The sequence below is a fragment of the Cyanistes caeruleus genome, chromosome 3 (genome assembly GCF_971803275.1).
Source record: "Cyanistes caeruleus chromosome 3, bCyaCae1.hap1.1, whole genome shotgun sequence".
Taxonomy (NCBI): domain Eukaryota; kingdom Metazoa; phylum Chordata; class Aves; order Passeriformes; family Paridae; genus Cyanistes; species Cyanistes caeruleus.
Genome location: NC_141703.1, coordinates 86,669,531 through 86,689,883, shown reverse-complemented (window position 1 = coordinate 86,689,883; position 20,353 = coordinate 86,669,531). Strand labels below are relative to the sequence as shown.

General features: G+C 39.4%; 1 protein-coding gene across 10 annotated transcripts in view; it reads right to left on the bottom strand.

Moving 5' to 3' along the window:
• TSPAN9 (tetraspanin 9) overlaps nucleotides 1-20,353 on the bottom strand; it is a 168,742-nt gene that overhangs the window by 74,407 nt on the left and 73,982 nt on the right. For 9 of the 10 annotated variants that reach the window (XM_086882530.1, XM_086882533.1, XM_086882531.1 and 6 more), the window contains one exon: nucleotides 17,658-17,737. In XM_086882530.1, coding sequence (XP_086738656.1) covers nucleotides 17,658-17,720 — 63 coding nt within the window. In that variant the 5' untranslated portion in view covers nucleotides 17,721-17,737. Of the gene's footprint in view, nucleotides 1-17,657; nucleotides 18,157-20,353 lie in introns of those variants that run through there. The other variant, XM_023922693.2, reaches the window with a different exon arrangement.

Genomic DNA, 20,353 nt, shown 5'->3' with positions numbered 1-20,353 from the left:
ATTCTGTCTGCAACACTTGTGAGTCCTAATTTATTTATTGCACACAAAATACAACAGTAAAAAGTGAATTGCTCATAGCCAAAAAGTAAACATGGTATCTGCCAGGTCCTTGGGTTCTTCTCACTTTTGCCCCCCAGTTTTTCTTAGGAAAACAAAAAACTACAAGGCTTTTCATCTTCAGCAGAGATAAGACGCTTTCATGCTCTCCCAGTGTGTGCCAAACCTATTTGGAAGGCAGCATCACCAGGCATCCTTTTGTGAGCAAATCTATTAAAAGAAAGCTCTGTAAAGAAATTGCCTCAAGGCTCTAGTTCAGTGGTAGCTATGGCAGTGTTCCTGTGCTGTTGGCTTGCACTCACTGTGGAAAGTCCCCACGAAGTCATGAATAAACTGAGCTCTTTATGCTTTTGCCATGGGATCACATGGGCATATCAGTCCAAAATGAGAAGGAATCTCTTTTACAAAACCCCGCTCTTCTGAAGGTAGAAGAATGGGTTCATTTAAGCAGGTCTTCCCAATTCAGTACCTTTGAATAAGAACTGTTAAATAAAAGCTCATGTCATTTGTCAGCTGAAATGTATTTTCTATCTCCATTGCCATATTTGAGTGATCAGGCCTTGAAAACAACTTTTAAAACTCTCTTCCTAATTAATACCTTAAACAGAGATAATTTGGAGTCAGGTGACTTAACAGCAACTACATCAAGGTAACAGTTCTTGCTCAATGCCAAGGACATTTTAAATTAAGTCTCCCACTGCATGACAGACAACTCTATTCACAGAAACAAGAAACAACAGAAAGAAAAAAACCCCTAAAACGGTAAAAAATGCTAAAAGAAATCCATGTGCCCTGTAAGTCTGCAAATGTAACCATCATTGTCCTTACTTGGGCACAGCAATGCTAAACTGAGTATTCAAGATGAGATCTATCACACTTTGCTTAAGCCATTTACAAAGTAGCAATGTAGAAGCTCTTGTAATCACATTTACCTGTCTCATCTGCAACACCTCCCTCAAAATACACTCAGCCACAATCACCCCCAAAGGGAGCTTCTGGGGAATCTCTCAGGTGCAGCATCCATAACACACACCTGGATGGATGGATGGATGGATGGATGGATGGATGGATAGATAGATAGATAGATAGATAGATAGATAGATAGATAGATAGAGCGAGACGACTCCTGTCCATGGAGCTGGAAATACAATGGAGTTTTCCTGACACAAAGAATTCTGTCACAAGCTGTTGAGAGCAAGCTTAACAAATCCTCAGGCAGTAGCATCAGTAGTCACTGAACAGAGTACCAGGCACTTCAGAGTTTGAAAACTGGCCATCAACATTCTTCTCTCAGAGATCTGACTTCATCAGCAGCAAAGCCCAGACAGTGATGAAACCTTTCAAAAATCCTACTTTGATTATGATGTGCAAGTTCAGGACTTCGCCTGAAATTGTTGGGTTTTTTGGTTCCCCATTTTGTTGCGTTTTTTTGCAAATGATAGCTCAGGTATAATTTTCTAAAAATTGATTTCAGATAGGACTGTAGAAAAAGGCTTGATTTTCCAAGAACTTGCAGAAGTATTACTACTATTTTTCATTAAAATGAAAACTTTACCAAAAACAATAGTCTATTAAAAAGGCATTTTTAATGGGCTCAGCTATTGTCAAAATCTCAAAACCAATTCCAGTTCATGACCAAGAGTACTCAGTCCTTCCTTCTCCACACCTTCTCAAGTGCCCCCTGTTTCACCCTGTGGAAGCAAAAGTATTTGTAACCTCTTCTTCCTCCTCCTTCCTGGAGTGCCAGGCAAGATGCTGCCTCTGCTCCATCTCAAGGAGCTGTGCTATGACTTATCATTAGAACAACCTCAAACTCAATCCCATGTAATGTCATGCTCTATCAGGGTTTCTTAACCACTTCTAGATAAGAATTCTTCAGAGAAAAAATAATTTAGGGTCTGTGCAGCACAGTGATGACACTTCCATGTCTCTGTGGCAAACTCTTGTGCTCGTGTTGGTTGAAAGGTTTTTCCTTTCAAGCATATGCTTCTGAATCTTTACACTGCCTTTTGTTTCGCCATGGCAGTGCTCATATCAGCCCTAAGACAGATCTTAAATCTATACAGTCTATATAATCCTAGGCAGACATAATTCAATAAGCCTGTTTTTCCTTTTCATGCTATTGGGTTTGAACATTTTCTTTGCTAAACCTGCCCACAACACATCCTATAACACAGAAAACCTTGAGCTGACTACCTATAAAATATACTGCGTCAATGGCTAGACATAAATCTGAGCTGATGCTGCAGCAAAAAACCACTGCTGAAATGAATGTCACATCATGTTGTGGTCTCGGAAGAACAGACAGAAGCAGGAGATACTACAGGGCAGAAACAATAAAAGAAGAAACCTCCCTCTCTCCCCCAAGCTGCTATGAAGCAAAAAATTAGGCCAGAGACTGTCATTACAGCTGTATTGTAATTACAGCTCCTAGAACCTTTTAGCAGTAAGTTGAGGACAGAAAGAAGTTTCTTTAGAAGGTGCCGAGCTTCTTTCAACAGAAAACAGAAAAACATCTCTCAATCATCCTCTCAAAAATGTGAAGTCATGTTAGAGAACTGTGTGCATGCAGGCACAGTGCTATCAGATTTATAAAAGCGGTGCCTCACGCAAGTGCAAATGAACCCTCTCAGCTTTCTGTGGTGGAGGCTGGGAAAGAAAGCAAATAAGCCAGCAGCTGTTACTCCTCAGAAACCTGATCATAACCTCATCAGGATCTTTGCTTCCCCACTCAGTTACTCAAATTCTGAACCCCAAAAGAGCAGGTATGACATTACTACCAGTAAGGCTGGGCATGGAGAACAGATCAGTAGGTGTACAGCTCAATGTCGGGCAGAAACAAATTTTGTGCTGTGGATCATAGCAAAAGAAAGAAAGGAGGAAAGAGTCTGTGGGAATACAGGGGAAGAGACTAAGGATGCTTTTATCCTCCCATTTTTCTCTCATACTTCATACTTCATACTTTTATGAAGCACACAACAAAGCTTTAGAAGACAAAAATACTTCTATGTCCATATTCCCACAAGTAAACAAATTACAGTAGTGTTTTTTCCCTCCTTCCACATTCATTTTATGCACATCTCTCTTGAATATGTTTGCTGGAGAGCTCTTTGTAGATCCAGAGTCAGGATCTCCTAATTGCAGTAATAAGAGTTCTTGAATAATAAGGAAACAAAAACCATCCAGACCCAAACAAGAAATTCTTCCTTCTTTCCACTGCTCTGGCTCCACTGTCCTATCCTCCTGAAGTGCTGCAATGCTGTCTGTTTCTTTGTGTTCCTGAGAGTTTCCCAAGATACAGGAACTGGGAAAGCAAATTCCTATGAAGAGTTATGCAAAGAACCATAGAATGAGGTGGGACAACACCATCAGGGATGCAGGGAATGAGGACAGCCTTGAGGAAGAACAAATTTTATTCTTCTTCTTGCATGTCACCTTCTAAGATTTTAAAAAAAAAGCCGGGGGGGATGCTGCAAAGAAATAATAGTTTAATGAAAAACACATTTCATGGTGGGAAGCACAGAGAAAAAAAAAAAAAATCACTGGTTAAGAACCAGAAAAATTAGAAGGAAGTAGCAATTTAAACATCACTGACATTTCTGATAATGTGTCTAATGGCACAGCACAGAAGAAAATTAATCCTTAACTTTCTAATTTGGATTTATGGGAGAAGTATATAATTCAGTGAATCTTCAGCATGTAACATACATTTCAGCTTTCCAAAAGCATGTGCTGCTTCAATCAGGATATGGCATTGGAATAGGTTGGGGAGTACTCATTAAATCACTTGTTTATTATTCACACTACAGGAATGTGAGTTCTATTGGTAAAATGAATCAATCAGAGAGCAAAGAGCTACTCTCTGGAGTTTGCATTAATCAGCCCGACAAGCTGTCACTAAGGATTGGGTCAGGCTCATAGCACAGCATCCAACCAGCGGGGAAAAAAATCCCAGAGACGGCTGGAACAGGGAACAGTTCACCCATTTAAAGCTGTCCCCAGAGGCTTGTGTCAACCATTTATTACTGCTCACACACAGCTGCTGAAGCTTTTAAGTGAGAAACCTGCATTCTCGGACATTCCAGAACTGTGTGGAAACATGCTTGATCCCAGCTAGCTCTGGGAGGACAGGCAAGATGAAGTATCCTGCAAGAAATACTGCTGGGCTTTAATATAGCCCTCTGAAGAAAAACGCATTCATGAACTTGGAAAAGGTCTAAAACTAGGACACATGTCAGAACAGATACACTGTTGGGAAACACTCAGAGCTGTCATGCAGTCTGCACTTCAATAAAAGGTTTTTAAAAAAACACTATTTTTACAGACTATTTTTCATACAAGCGTATGGCTTTCAAGGTTTAGCTGTTGCCCAGACTCTCTCAATATAAGTCTAAAATATAAAGTATCAGTTAAAAGAATGTCACTCATGAGAATGCACCAAAAAATAGCTTTTTGGTTTCTTTAAAAACCCAAACAAAACAAAAACCCACAACCATTAACCTGCCCCACTCCCTACACTGCTGGTAAAGATCATGAACTCCTAAAATCTCATTATTGAGACAGACACTCTGTTAATGAGAATGAACATAATAGAGAATACAAGCACTAGCTGGGTTGCAGGAGCCCTAAACAGACCAGAAACGTGGAACAAAAAAAAAAGCAGTCAGCAGTTCTGATAATACTGTGAAGCTGTGTAACACATATAGCAATGCATAAAATCAATACACTGCACCAGAGAACACCATCACACACTGCGGCCACTTGGATGGAGGAGTGATAAGATCAGTGTTTCTGTTCTTGTCAGCACTTGTGCCAACTGCACCCTCAAGCTGCATCGAGTTTAAAAAGGAGTATGACCTACAGGGACAGAGCTGCAGGATGGGCTACAAAAATTGCTGAATAGCTCGAAGAAGGAGAAGTGGTTGAGCTGAAATGTACTTCAGGGGAGGTTGCCAGGGAAGGCAGTCCAGAGGGAAAAGCAATAAAGGGATGAGTGTCTAATTGCAGCGATGTCGTATGAGTGCAAATGATCAGAAGTGAGGAAGAAAATCTTTCTGTCCTCACAACAGAGCTTCTCCATCTCACAGAACTCTACACAGAGCGCTGTGCATGCTGCCACTCTAAACTTGATGTTAAAAGCTACGCCAGAGAACTACAGAAATATTACTGTAAGCATTTACATACAGCCTCAGGCAGCACTGGCAAAACTGTATCCTGTAGATCAAGAGATGTGATTACTCCACTCTATCCAGCACTTGTCAGACCACACTTGGACTACTGTATCCAGGCTTGGTCACCCCAGCTTCAAGAAACTGAACACCATCCTGCATTGTTCCATCAAGACAAAAAAATGAATGCAGGTTGCTTCACGGAAAATTTTGGCATGGCTGTAAGAAAAACTGAAAACAAACTGAACTAATTGAAAACAAACATTGGATTAGATTACCAAGAGAAATGGTGGCATTTCTCTTGCTATAAATACTCAGCACGGAGCTTGACAGGGCCCTGGGTAACAAAAACTAAGGATTTCCCTTCAGCAGAAGGTTGGACCAGATGTTCTCTAAAGGTTCCTATGATCCCAGAGTTTTTTCTATGATTCCATGATCCAAACATATGTTATGCTATATGCACTGCTAAATACTACTTTTGCCATAAACTAATTTTAAATTAGATTTTTTTCTGATTTTTTCTTTCCACTTCAGTAATAAAATAAAAATTAAAATAGTAATGACAAGGCAAATGGAGGATGGTTCACTGATTTTCAGCATCTATTGAAATTAGAAAGCACAAGACATTAAAGGAAATACCCTTTCACAGAATATTTAATTAAACAAGTAGACTTTCTGCCAGAGAATTTAGGATAAATGGCTGAAAGGAGTTCCATGAATTCATTCCATTCCTTTAGTCTCTGTTAAGGATTTTTTACCATATACTTTAAAAGGCAAAACACACTAACTTTTGGTCTGATCCAGTATATCCAATTTTGGACTTGAGCTTCATGTATGGGAGATAAATCAATATACCAGAAGTCAAACATAGCAGTATTAAATTGTAACTCCACTACGGTTTATTTGGATCTTGAATTTAAATACTCAAAACAGAACCATAGAAATCCCACCACTAATAAGGCAAATCTTACCACTAATACCTACTAAATCATGAAGCACAACAATTATCTATTTCAATTAAGCTATAAATGGACAAATACACTAAGAGACAAAACAAGAAAAAAAAAATCCAGCAACAGTATCAGGTTCCACTTCTACCTAAAAGCAGAAAGACAAACTCAAATTTCCAAAGAAAATGGAATTCCAACCTGCCAAAGCAACAGATAGCTCTGTCACCCCAAGATTGTACATCATAGCCACCTCCACAGGCATATTCTACTAACAGAGTAGATAACACCTAAAAAAACCCTAAACAAAAACAAAAATAACAAACCAGTAGCAAATCTAACTCCAGCAATCTGGATTTTAGACTGCATCCTGTTAGACACAAAACCAATGTTGCACTGAGATATCCAAGCATCTTCCCAGATGCTGAGAGTGCAATGAAAGATCCCACCTGAGAGCCCTCTCTACATTCCACATGCTGAAAAAGCTGTTAGCACAGACATCGCTCAGGCAGTAAAAGACTAACATATGGCTTGAGGGGCTATGGAAAGTAGGAAGAAATCCTACTGCCAGCCATTCAACAACTCTACCTTCTGTAAGTGCTATATCAAATGCTGGGTTACTTATTAGTTATGGAATATACTTTATTTGCTGGTTTGGAGACATAAAAAAATACTACAATGAAATCAATAAAGAGGGATATCCCACAGCCAAGTCTTCACCTTGTCTGGCATCCATTGGATGATAACATCAAGAAGAGACCTCCAGTTTACTCCATGACACTTTGCAGGTGGTGGGGAGGTTTAGGGTTTAAGTTGTGTCATGAGAAAACTTCCACTCCTTTAGGTACTTCTGGATGTCAGTGGCACAATGCCAGACCTCTGAAGTACACAGCCAAATAAAAGGATGCTGTACCAGTCCTAAACCTGGTAGGAGTTTTGTGCCAGCAGACAACACTGCACAAGCATGTGGAGTTCCGAGGTGGCTTGGCTCTGAAGTCTCTCACAAGCCACATGGCACATAACAGATGGTTGGTTCTTAAGACACTTAGCAGGGACTTCAGGGATCCAGATTCAATTTCAGTTTAACTTTGTACAAGTCTCTTAGAAGGACACATCTACACCATGGATACAGACAGATATAAGCTGTCTCTGCCCTAGCTAATCTGGCAATGAAAGTGCAGCAGGACTGCTGCAGCCATCCAAGCTCGAGGGAAGTGATCAGCAGGATTTCTGAGCCTGTCGGCACTGCCATGCACATCTCAGCACAAGCCTCTCCATGCTGAAGTCTGCTGCATGTAGACTTCTGCCCTGGTTTTGGTTGGGATACAGTGCTGTGTTTCGGATTTGGTGTAATAACATTGATAAGACAGAATCACAGAATGCCTTGGGTTGGAACGGACCTTAAAGATCATCTAATTCCAACCACAATGCCATGGGCAGGGAACCAGGTTGCTCAAACCCCATCCAACCTAGCCTTCAATATCTCCAGGGATGAGGAATCCACAGCTTCCCTGAGCAATCTGTGCCAATGCCTCTCACTTGTTGCTGAGCAGTGCTTACCTTGAGTCAAGGATCTTCAGGGTCCCATGCTCTGCCAGCGAGGAGATACAGAAGAAGCTGGGAGAGAATGTAGGCAGGACTGGCCAAAGGGATATTCCAGGCAATAGAATGTCATGCTCAATATTTAAACTGCAGGGAGTCAGCCAGGAGCCATCAATCATTGCTCAGGGATGGGCTGGGCATCAATCAGTCAGTGGGTGTACTGTACCTCACTTGGGGGTTTGGGGATTTAATTTATATCTCCCTTTGTTATTTCCCTTTTAATTATAATTATCATTATGTAGTTATTGTTGATACTATATTTTATTTCTATTATTAAACTTCTTTTACCTCAACCCACTTACCTTTCTCATGATTCTCCTCCCCATCCCATTGGGGTAGAGGGGTGGGGAAATAAGCAAGCAGCTGTGTGGTACTGAGTTGCTGGCTGGGGTTAAACCTTGACAATTTGCTAGTTCTGGTCTCTAATGGCTCTCAGCCCTCTACCCTGTGCTATAATGCAGACATTCTCTTTGTTTTGGTGTCTCAGCTTTCCATCTGTATCAGGAGGATAAAAGCACAGCCCATACTTACAGGGTGTCAAGAGGATAAATACATTAAGTGGTCCTAAGGCACTCTGGGATTAAGGCAACAGATGTAATATGAATTCCTTAAAGCAGTGAAAACAGAGAAGACGGGGCAATTGAAACTCTAAGGAAAGAGCAATTGAGAACATGAAGTTTATTTTTTTCTAATTTAACTGTGTCTCAGCATCCAGAGGACATTGCAATAGAAAAAGGGAAACTTTGGAACACAGCAATAACTTGATGAAAGGTAAAAAGTGGGGGATGGGCACAGAAGTAAAGGATCATAAGATTCTTAACCATCAATTCAGTCTAAAACTACTATGAAATAAGACAAAAAAGATATGTTTACATTTCTGAATTACAATCTATTCATAGACACCTCTCTTACCTGCTTAAGGGCATAACTAGTTGGAAACTCTCCAAGACAATACAGAAGAAGAAAGGAGTCTTGTGAAGAATCCATGCTTCTCAGCAGTGACACAGTGACTAACAAAATTCAAATATTCAGCAGCACCATTTAAAACAACGTGTGCTTAATACATCAATTAAAAAAGCCTGAAAGAACAAACCTCTGATTCAGAAGCAGCTCTTCTAGTAAATTCCAATTCTCTAAGACAGCAAATTGAGGAAATTTGATTGAATAGTACAATGCAAATTATTTTCCCTCTGTTTCAATTGTTCATCATTTTGGCCTCAGTGATTGTACGTTGTGGTACAGAGATACAACTAAGTAAGATGGAACTACTCCCAGTTAACTGCTTCCACTGTTAACCATTCCATATATAATCTGCAGAGTAAACTGCATGGTTTAAGTTAATATGCTTTGCAGCACATCCACAATGTGGTAAAAAAGTGCACACAAGCAACTAATGCATCTCTCTTAATGACTGCTAATTTGTTAAGCTGATGAATCCTACAGCTTATAGTCATCTGTTCATAATCTTATCTTCATCCATAGCCCATTATTGTCTTGTCTCAGTCTTCTTTATCATAAAAAAATTTAAAAACATTAAACCCTGCTTATTTTAGTAAAAAAAAAAAAAGTACTTACCAGTCACAGCTCAATACATTGTTAGAAATTAATAATTCTGTAGCAGATGATTATCATACCAGTTTCTGCTGGTTTTTATTCCTTGCAGCAACTCTCAATACATGTCATACACTTTTAAAAATCAACTATAATGTGATCATTTTCTACTGCAGACCTATAATTTGTACCTACAGCAGTACAAATTGTACCAGAATGCACATAAAACAGAAGTATGGGGAAATCCACAATAGAAATAAAAAAGATACAAATTCAGTCTCTGATGCTTCATGATTTGCCACTCTTATATGGGAAGAAAGACATGTACAGACTAGTTTAATGTATTTCCAAAACTACCCCTGCTGCACTGATTAGAAACAGTAACTAGGGGTTTTCATTCAGGAGTCAGAAGACAAGATTAGCAAAAGGAGCTTGAAATGAGGACCAAGTAGATTCAACATATTCCATGGGTACAGAGTTCTTTCTCTACTAAAGCAAACAATATTTTTAAACACTACTAATTATTTTGATTCTGAAAAGTTAATTCTCATCTCCTACATTTAACAACAAAAACATAGCAAACACAAGGAAGCAAAGAAAGAAATAAAAGAAATGGCAAACTAGTCTTCCTGTGCTTCAGCTTCCATCCCTTTCCAAGGGGTAGTCATCAGCTCTGTTCCCAGACAGCATAGAGCTTCTGGATGAGAGAGAAGAGACCCTGCAGACCTAAACACTTAAAGATGGGTTTGGGTTGCTTAATAAGACTATAGGGACTTGTCTGCAGCTTGATTAAGGAAAACAACAGAGTGACTGGATGCTCTGTAACCCTGTGAAGAAGCTAGCCCTGGCTGCATTACCTGAGCAGGGATAAAGCTACTGGCCAGGGTGCCAAGTTTTGAAAGACAGTACTGAAGATAAGCTGTAGGTGACTTCTAAAATTCAAATTGTCAGCAAATTCCATGAATATTTACAATCCTTGCTATACTGGATACAATAGTTAAATGAAGAAGGTTTGGATAGCCATGTGAACTTTGGCCCAGTTCAATAAAGGCAGCAGGAAAGAACAATCATTCCAGTCAAATTTCCAAACAACTGGAAGTTCAATTATCTCTGCTGAATAAATTCAGCAATTTAAATTGCTCCTAAGCAGCAAGGGACCGAGCTAAATGGGGATCTGAGTTGATTTAAAGCTAATTTGTGTCAGAAAGTTCTGAAATGGCTTTCAGTTCATTGTCTGCAGTCATTTCTATAAAGTGGTATTAAAACTATTAAGTTTTATGTGAGAAGTCCCCAATAGGTTCAGCAAACATTCACTGTCTAATAACACACCTTCACACATATGAGGTCCCTTCCCTTTGTTTGGAAGGTGTGGTTTATTTATTTCTGCAAGATATTTAAAGCAAAGCCCAACATAAACATCAGAATTCTTCCTTTTGTTTAGTTTTCATAAGTTGTTGAAAGGCTGGGAAACTTTACATATTACAAACACAGAGGACCTATAACATTCCATAATATCTGTGGTTCCATTAGGAACATCCCAACTATGTGTACAGCAAAACCCTAATAAACTACACTTTACTTTGCATAAACTGGAATGCATCCTCCCATTTTTTCTACCCAGGTCTCCTTCTGTGTCAGCAGTGTTTAAATAAACAAATTAGATGCCTCCTTGGACAGCCAGATAATGGAGTTACAAGCTCATCCTCTACTCACATGAGAAAGATTATTCCCCTTTGGATGGGCCTCTTGCAGACCTACTTACCTGGGGGGCAGCAGTAGCAGACAAAAAGGGACCCTGCTAACCAAGGCCCTACCAAGTGGCTTACTGAATGGGTCTAGGAATGCAGAATTAAGCAGGAAATATCACTGTTATTACCCTTATTCAAAATTGAGAATAAGTCATCGCTTTATGGAAACTTGATACATTCTTATTTTTACAGTTAGGGGAGTTGAAACATAGAAGGCTGAAGAAATTTATTTAATGTCATGCACAGATTTGTTTAATGTCATCCTCATGTCCTCAAAGGATATGAGGAACAGAACCTGAGTCATATGTTTTAAAGAAAGATTTAACTCTGGGAGTACAAGGATGCAGGGAGAACTGGAGGGGAGGAATTTGTTTTCCAACTTGAAATTCTTACTGTACTTCTCACCTTCAATGACCATAAACCTCCCCATGTACAAATGAACAAACTGTCCAACAGGCCACATTACAACAGTTGTGTACAAGTCTGCTTGAGTGATGAATCAACTCGTTATTTACCCAAAATAACAGACACAAATGGCTCTCACACCTACCTACAGCTAGAATTAAAATGCTTCCACACTGAAGGAAAACCAAAATAATTTTAAAATCCCCCACGCCTAAAAAAACCTCCAAAACAACCTAAATAAAGTGTTATTATAGTGTTAGCAAAGAGTAGTGAGAGGAACACTGCAAAAAATGCCATATCTCATGTCTTGCCTACAAGTTCAAACAGCTTAGACCCTAAAACAAGGTTATGATGCCCTCACTACCCAGATTAACTAGTGTAACTCAGCTCTCAAGCAAACCTCAATATTTTAAATTAAAACTAGTCTCAGGTCTCCAATAATGTTTTAATATTACTCTGTAATGTCATCATGCTGGTTACAAATGGACTTCATTTACCTCACATTCATTAGGACACCACACTGTTTGAACTCAATATTACCTTTCCTTCTCCTCCCAGTCAAAACACTGTCATGCTAAAACGTTTATCTAATAGTTCTCTCCCACAGAGGTGCATGTTTCCATAGGGACACCAACAGTGCTATACCATTTGGAGAGGAAACTAAAACTAATAGCTGGGATCTTTTCACAGCTTTTCAAATCCCTATCAGGAAAAAAAAATAAAACCAAAAAAGAATTCTCCTGCTAATGTCACTGAAAACATTAGCTTTCCCAGAATTCACTGTCTTGCTGGCTTCTCTTGGGGTTTTGTTGGCTTTTTGATGTGGGGTTGTTTTGGGGTTTTTTTGGGTGGGGGGGGGGGTTGTTTGTTTTGGATTTTTCTGTTTGATTTTGGTTGATTGGTTGGTTTCGGATAGTCTTATTTTCATAGGATTGCACTGCAACTGTCACCACACTTCTGTCATTAGAGTGAAAATACAACAGAAGTAAACATCCCTATTATGTCAAGAGACAAGCATCCCAGAGTCACTCACTGCCCCTCCCTCCTTGTCATTATCCCCTGTGTAAGAAAATGGGGACTATCAGATAATGCAGCCAGCGGGAGGGCAACAAAAGAGAGAGAAATTTAATGTGTGTCCTTTCCAAAGCTGTTTGTCGTTAGCAATTTTGTTCCGATTTAAGGGACAAACTGTCCACCCCTTTTAAACCTCAGGGATTAATTTTCAGTTATTTGTAGGGACAGAGTCTCTTCACATGATTTAACTGTCTGTTCAACAGGTTCAGTTAGGTATTAAAGCTTTGTACTTCAAACTAAACAGTGCACTATATAATTTATTCTAGTTTGGCATAAATAAGTATGGATTACCTTATGCAAGCCATTCTAAAGTTGTTAGCTGCTTTACAGTACTGAGACTTTTGACAGGAGCCAGACCCAGAGAATGGACATGCTCCCTCTCTTTTAGGATGATCTGAGACTTTAGTAAAAGTGACCTGCATGGCTGCTGTACTACTGTCTTTATGCTCATTGATAAATGCACAATATTCGTTTTAATCTACTGAAAAAATAATTAATTACTCCCTCTATAATATTAAATTGCATAAATAATGCAGAAAAATGTTCTCCAGGAGCAAGACTTTATTCATTATTATAATTACAGAGCATCGGGGAAAAATTTGCTGTATTTGACTTTTTGCTGCTCCTGCTGGACTAGCAAGTTTCCAGCCCATGTTTTTCTTTTCTATGCTTCTGTTTCAGTAAAAGGAAAATGCTAGTACAAAATTTACTTTGAAAGTAAATATTAAATAACTGAATGTGTATGTTTGACTCCACTGAAATTAGATAAATTATAGGTTCTGATTATAATTTCTGTTTTTAATTATAACATTAATACACAGGTATTATTCTTACTGATTTTTTTTAGTAGCTTAAAATTAAACATTTTTAACAAAAAAATACCATTAAGGATTTTCTTGAAACAGAGAAGATCAGACTTAATAATCGTGCCATACAGCTCCTAGTAAAATGTATTTTGTATTAAAATTAAGCAATAGTAAAAATTATCAAGATGTCTATTATGAATGATTATGTATGCAGACTCATTAGCCTAAGTTAAATTAATAGAACCAGACAAAACGTAACCATGACCATTGACTGCTTGCAAAGTTCCCTAGTGAATTTTTGGTAACTTATGCCAGTCATTTCAATATTTCCCTTTTAAGACCATATGAAATTCTCATTTCATGAGTGATTTTTTTTTTTTAATCTTGTTTCATAGAACTTCTTTTTTATAACCAGTAATATCTTCTGATACATTTTGTGAAAATAATTATTGTAATCCTTTTCTCTAACAACAATGAAGTGAAATCTCCCTTAGAAAGACATATACCCTAAGGTTTATATTTCGTGATTACCTTCATTGACAATTTAGCTGCCATCTGTAGAAGCAAAAATCAATACTTTACTTCTTCTGCACAGCAGTATCATCTACTTTGCAATCTCTGCATGTTTGCACATAAATATTCTTGAAGGCAAACTAAATCAATTAACATTTGTAGTTGTCCATCCAGTCCCTTTGCAAAACGTATTATGCACTTAGGATGAATTCAGTGTAAATCATCATCCTAGCCACACAATTAAATACTTTAAGCTTCCTTAACCCTCAGCTCAGACTTTCCTAATCTCTGAAAGAAAGCAATGCCAGATGGCCATGAACAACTGTTAAGAATCAGAGGGACACAGAGAAATACCTGAAGCTCTCAGTAATTCAGTGGAGAAACACCTTCTGTTCCAGCTTACTGCTAGGCCTCACTTAGACAAATTTGCTTTGTATAACTCGTAGGTCATCCTTCCAGGTTAACTAATACACATGCTAGTAATTTTCAAAAGCTGTATTTTCTTGTCATGAGTCGAATTCACAGACACAGAATTTTTGCTCCAACTCTTGGTTGCAATTATCACAGTGACAGAATGCTGGCTACAAAGTGCAGAGAGAATCCACTGACTACTGCACTTCTCCATCACTTCAAAACATGCAAGTGTGTGTAAGTTGCTATGTATATGCATTAAAATAACTAAAATATATTTTATGTAAAAATAATGTGTGTAATCTATAATATTCACATGCAATTATATAGGATTATATCAAATCTATACGAGTTAGCTGCAAGGCTGAAAGAGTAGTAGAGCTCATTGGCCCATGAGGCACAGATTAGGCCCCATTTCTCTGCCTCAAGAAGAAATGATGGAGAAAAGTTCCTCTTTTCCTATAGAAGAACACCCTCCTCTGAGCCAACATTAAGAATCATTCCAGACAATCATGCCCAGCATGCTGGAATGCCAAAGGGCACCTCCTGTGTTCATTTTCAGAGGAAGCATCTCACCATTTTACATGACAACAGTGTGGAAGTGGTCTCCTCATCTCTGAAGACCAGGAGCCTCATTCTGCTTTAAATTACAGTTCAGGAAATTTCATGTTTACAAATGAAGCTTCTCTTTTTAAAAATAAATCACCTTGCATTATCAAAGATGATAGTCACTGCTCAAGAGCAGGCCACAGCTTCACAGTTTTGGACTTGGGTTTCTTAACAGAAATTCAGAAGGAAGCAGTGAGAACAGGCAAACCTGGGAATGGAAAAAGAAGGTTAAGAAGAAAGATAGGACTGAAACAGCAGGGAGTGCTTTCAGGGCAGGGCAGGAGCAAAGGGCGCCGGCAGAGCTGTGTGAGGAGTCCAGTGCTGGGCTAGCAGGAGTGAGAGATGCTGCAGGAGCACAGCATCAGCAAGGAGCACATACAGAGCCAAACATTCACAACCTCTCAGACAGTCATGGTGGAACTAGTGGAGGTTCCAGGTATGAAGCGAGGTGCAGCCAACTATAGAACACACATAGTGTAGTGTGCTTCATTCTAGTTGCATATCCATGAGCCAAAGGATAATGTTATTCATTTGAATCTCTCAAACAATAAAATAGCCCAACCAAAAAAAGGAAGAATACAGCAAAACTGGAAGAATGCATGGGAACATCATTCTGGCTTGCAAAACTGAGTACAGGACAGCTACAGTGAAGAAAGGGGGACTTCTGAGCAATTTAAACCAGGCTGAAGGATCACATGTCAATTGTAAACTACTTTGAAAAGTACCTGATATCTTGCATTTAGCATTTTTTAATAACCTTTCATATTTACTAGGCCAGAGCATTATTTTCATTCTGAATAGCATGGTTCACACCAAAAAAAAAAGATGCATCTTCAGAATACTGGATAGAGATGTGGTGATAAAGTTTAGTAACAGAAAGAAAAGTGATTTAAGCCTCACAACAAAAGACATGGTAAGGAGAGCGTGAAGGGGATTAAGAGGTAAGAACTGAAGAAGAACAGGACACCAGAGAACTGTTCCAGATGGTAGGCTAGTTTTAACCTAAGCAGCAAAGTGTTTGTATAAAAGTCCAGTGGGAGCTGAGCAGACAGAGATGAGCACACAGATGAAGTCTGAAATGTTCTTGCAAGTTCAAGGAATGGAAAAAATGGGCTCTGAAGGTCTGATGCAGAGTCGAGAAAATTGCTGCTTGGGAAGAAGAAAAAAATCAAAGAAAGATGTTGCCTCTAAGAAGGTGAGGAGTAAGACACACCTACATAACAGATCACAGAGGACATGAGTAATGAGGCCAGATAAAAGCTTTTCTAAAACTAGTCACCACATACAGATATGGAAAAAAAATAGTTCAAGGTGTCGAAGTAATGCAGCATTGAGTCAAATAGCCAGTTTGATATAAATATGGTGTGTTTAAAATTATTTATTCCAAAAATACTTATGTCAACTTTCTAGTAGGGTATGTGTACAGAAAAAAAAAAAAAAATTAAAATCGGAAGTAAACTTTGATGAGATGTTCTTCAGTGATCTGTTCTATTTTTCCATTTCAGTAAGATGCCCACAAGTTCAGTAATAGTAGGATTTCAGTCTGTTACTGATAAAAGCTCACTGTTGCGTGAGCGGTTCATCAGTGTACCAAATCTCCCATTAACTCTTGCTCTTAGAGGTTATTTCAGTAAGTGGGTCAAGATAAACAGAGAACCTGCTAGTAAGGCTCCTAATTTGAACAATGATATCTGTAGACCATTGAACTAGACTATTTGAACTAGACTGCTAATGCCCCTTTTTCCAAAATAAATCCCAGGATGTTGTTTTCATTTATTTATGAAGCTTACTGTATGTTTCTGGATCACAGCCATGAATGGTTTTGTTCACGTGCCCAAGCTTTGTAACCACCAGGAAAGCAGTGACCTTTGCTTTCAAACTAAGCAAGCCGTTTCATATTGGGTTATATACATGAATACTCAGTATTTCAATTAGCCTGTGTTTTCCTTACAAACGATGTACTGAAGGATGCTTAGCTGGCACATGACTTAACTTTTCCTCTCTCCCTTGTATATGACAATACTTTGCTCAAAGTAGCCATTACACTTTTAACTCGCTGGCTGAAACATTCATTGTTACAACACCTCACGCCTCTTGGGCTGATGGAGAAAAATCAATTTTGATCCCTGAGAAGCAAGTGCAAGTCTCCAACTTCACACACCAATGTGTACAATTGCAGCTGAAACTGAATCCAGATTAATTCACCATTCCAGGCATTTTGCATTTATGCCGAGACCTTAAGAGGTCAGAACATACATGATTTACTGTTTTTAATTGGAGAAATGGGACAGAACTTCCTTCAAATGAAAAAGCAGTTTGTCAAATGAAGTTTACACAAAGCAAATGAGATTTATGGTGACAATGAAAATATATGCTAAAAATTAACCTTCAGCTTTTTGCCAAACATATATTACAACAGAACACAACAATCCAGCCACTGCAGGATTTTAATGCTACAATAATTCTGGTCTTCCTTAAAGGGCAACAATTCTGCCCTTTCTTAGATAACCCAGTTCAAAGCACATTAGAGAAGCAAGTCTGAGCAATTAGAAGCCAAACTACAGTAACCAGGTAGCAATAAAAATACAGAAAGCATGTGCATTTCCCAATAGACACAAGTTTAACACTGAAAATATTCCAAGCAGGTATGAGAGAGAGGGAGGGGAGGAGAGAACTTACTGTACTGCTTCAAAGATGCACTATACACATAATGCAGCAGTACAGGATACACTAACAGATGAAGGCAACTGAAAAGGCAGTACTCACCCAAAATATTAAATTGAAAAGGAACATCATGTATTTCAAACAACACAGGCAGCCTCTTGCCATGTTGCACTTCTTAAATTCTAAAAGGAAAACAAAGGATAGATCCAGGTAAAAGACCACGTATTTGCTGCCTTTGGGTGCACTGTATTTTTCACTTTTTACGCCAGTTCCAGTCCCAGCGCCGGTCCCGGTTCCGACCCCAGTGTGGCTCTGTGTGCGTGATCCAGTTGTACCATAGAAAGCTCCTGCAGTAAAACCTCGACCAAATTGCCTCCCTGAGGTAGAAGGTTTAGCAAAATCTGAGTCTTTGCTATCCAAAGATGGACTCCGGTGAATTGAAGAATCCTCACTACTTGACTTCTCCATGATCTCTCTTTTCACAGTTGTCAGATTTAATGTATAGCATCTCTCAGCATTAAATGCAGTGCCTTGCAAATGCCACAGTGCGCTACGAGCTGTCTGTGTTTTGCTTCTCTTTTTCTTCGTACATAAATCAGATAATCACTGCAGAATTTATTCACTGCATTGTTGCTGGGTTTATTTTTTTATAGCAATGTAGGCTGTATTCTGTCTGTCTGAAGCAGGGATTTATACATTAATATCCCATGCAAGAGCACACTCATGATTTATCTTGATGAATCAGTTATGCAGAACTTTGATTTTTATTTAAAAGAGCCATAAGCTCTTCCTCTGCACCCCTAGTCTAGAGTCCTCTAATCTATAGGCAGCAGATGGTCCTCGCATCCATTTCCAAAAAGCTTCTGCAGTACACCTGGGAGACTCTCCTCGAGCCGGAGCACTTTCCCTGCTCTCAGCTTCCCTCTCTGTGTCTCTCTGACTCTCTCTCTCACACGCTGTCTCTTTTCTTTCCACCCATTTGCAGTGTCTCATTCAGTAACCAGCTACCGGAGCGCACTCTGTGTTTCACTGCTGTTGCCGTGAAATCATCAGCAACTGCAACCACTGGGCATTTCCCACAGAAATCCCTGACCTAACTATCGAGTAATAAATCCGCCCTCCTGCTCGCCCCTCCCCTCTGCTTTCCGCCGGGCCAGTTAGCAGAAGCCTTCTCCTCCAGGACACGCCTCCATGACATAATATCTTTAATAGGATTAGAATTACTCTTGACTATACAAGTGCACAACAGAAAATCTCTTTAAATGTCAAGTAGTGTTTAGCTGTTTACGCGCTAGAACCGTAAGGCAGCGATATTCCTTCGATGCGATAAAATACGGGAAAAGTATGGATTAGACAGACAGGTGCTAACCTCTCCCTGCTCGTTAACCTGACTTACATTTTTTTCTGGCTTAAACAAGTCCCACGGGACAAGCAATGGGAGTAGGCTGGCACCCAGCAGCCAGTGCCCAGGCACACATCTCAGCTGCACATGCACATAACGCGACACCATCACCTGAGACAGAATTAACCAGAACCAGAAAAGCAGAGCTGCCGCCTCTTACCAGGTCATCATTCAATTCTTCAAACTCCTGAAACGTAAGGGGATCCGAGCCTGCAGCTCTTTACACGCTGTTTAACAAGTACATCAGAGATTCTTGTTGTGTACAGCAATAAGCCGTCTTACATCACAGGTCGTCTGTGAACTAGAAACACTGACCCAAATGCCACATTTCTTTCCTACAGAGGAGCACAACACGCCCGCCAGGACTCGGAAGCAGGGAGGGCACGTGTGCCTGTGCATATGCATGTGAGTGCCTGGAGGGCAGGAGGAGAAACACTTCAGGTCACTACTCCTCCTACTTCCGAATTTGTCATTTGGTCATAAGCGCAAAAGCAGCGCAACGATGGTGCAAAGTGCTGCAGCAGATCCAAAATGCAGGTTATTCTTTCCTTTGTGTAAAGAAAGAAGCCACATTAGGGGGCCGCTGTGAAAGAAATACAGCTACCAGGAAAAGCAAAATTCCACGCAATTTTCAACTGAACTCTCCACATGCTCATTAAAATGCACTGTTAATGGTTATATCAAGTATCTTTGAAAATAGACAATATAACATTTATTCAATCTTACATGTCTATGGCCAAAAAACCTCTAAAGATTCTGTAATTTTTATGCAACATCAGAATCAACACCCTAAAGCAGTGATGTATCTTTCTTGACAGGCTTTTTCCGCTAAAAGATCCCTCCACCAATAAAGTACATGAAATGCCCAGTATTTCAATGTGTAATATCTCTCTCCCACCTTTTCTGCTCTAAAATAAGATTTTAACAACAGACAGGTCCAAGCCCATATCAACTGTATTCACTTCGCTTTTTAAAAGTAATTTCAAAGCTCTCTGCATCAAATGTGTCCATCAGAAAGACGACTGCAGGGGGACTGCTCAGCACTGTGTGTGACAGCAGAAAAAGTTACACACTTTTTACACCCAAGTAAAAAAAGATCAATTATCACTGACCAAAGTAAAATGAGAATTACTGTACATGTCTACAGTGTACATACAAACTTCACCATAAGCAGCTATCAAGAAGCAATGTTCACAGCAAAAACCATGGAAGCAATTTGCTGGTCACGGCCAGGAACCTGCCTCAAACACTGGAGCCTGCAGAATAACTCACATTGAAACACAAGGCAAATGTCTGAGTATGGATTTAGAAGACTGAAAAAACTCTTGTTTGAAATTCACTTACTGGAAGTGTAAAGTTGTACCACTGCAAACCAATGCTGCAGCTAGATATTTTC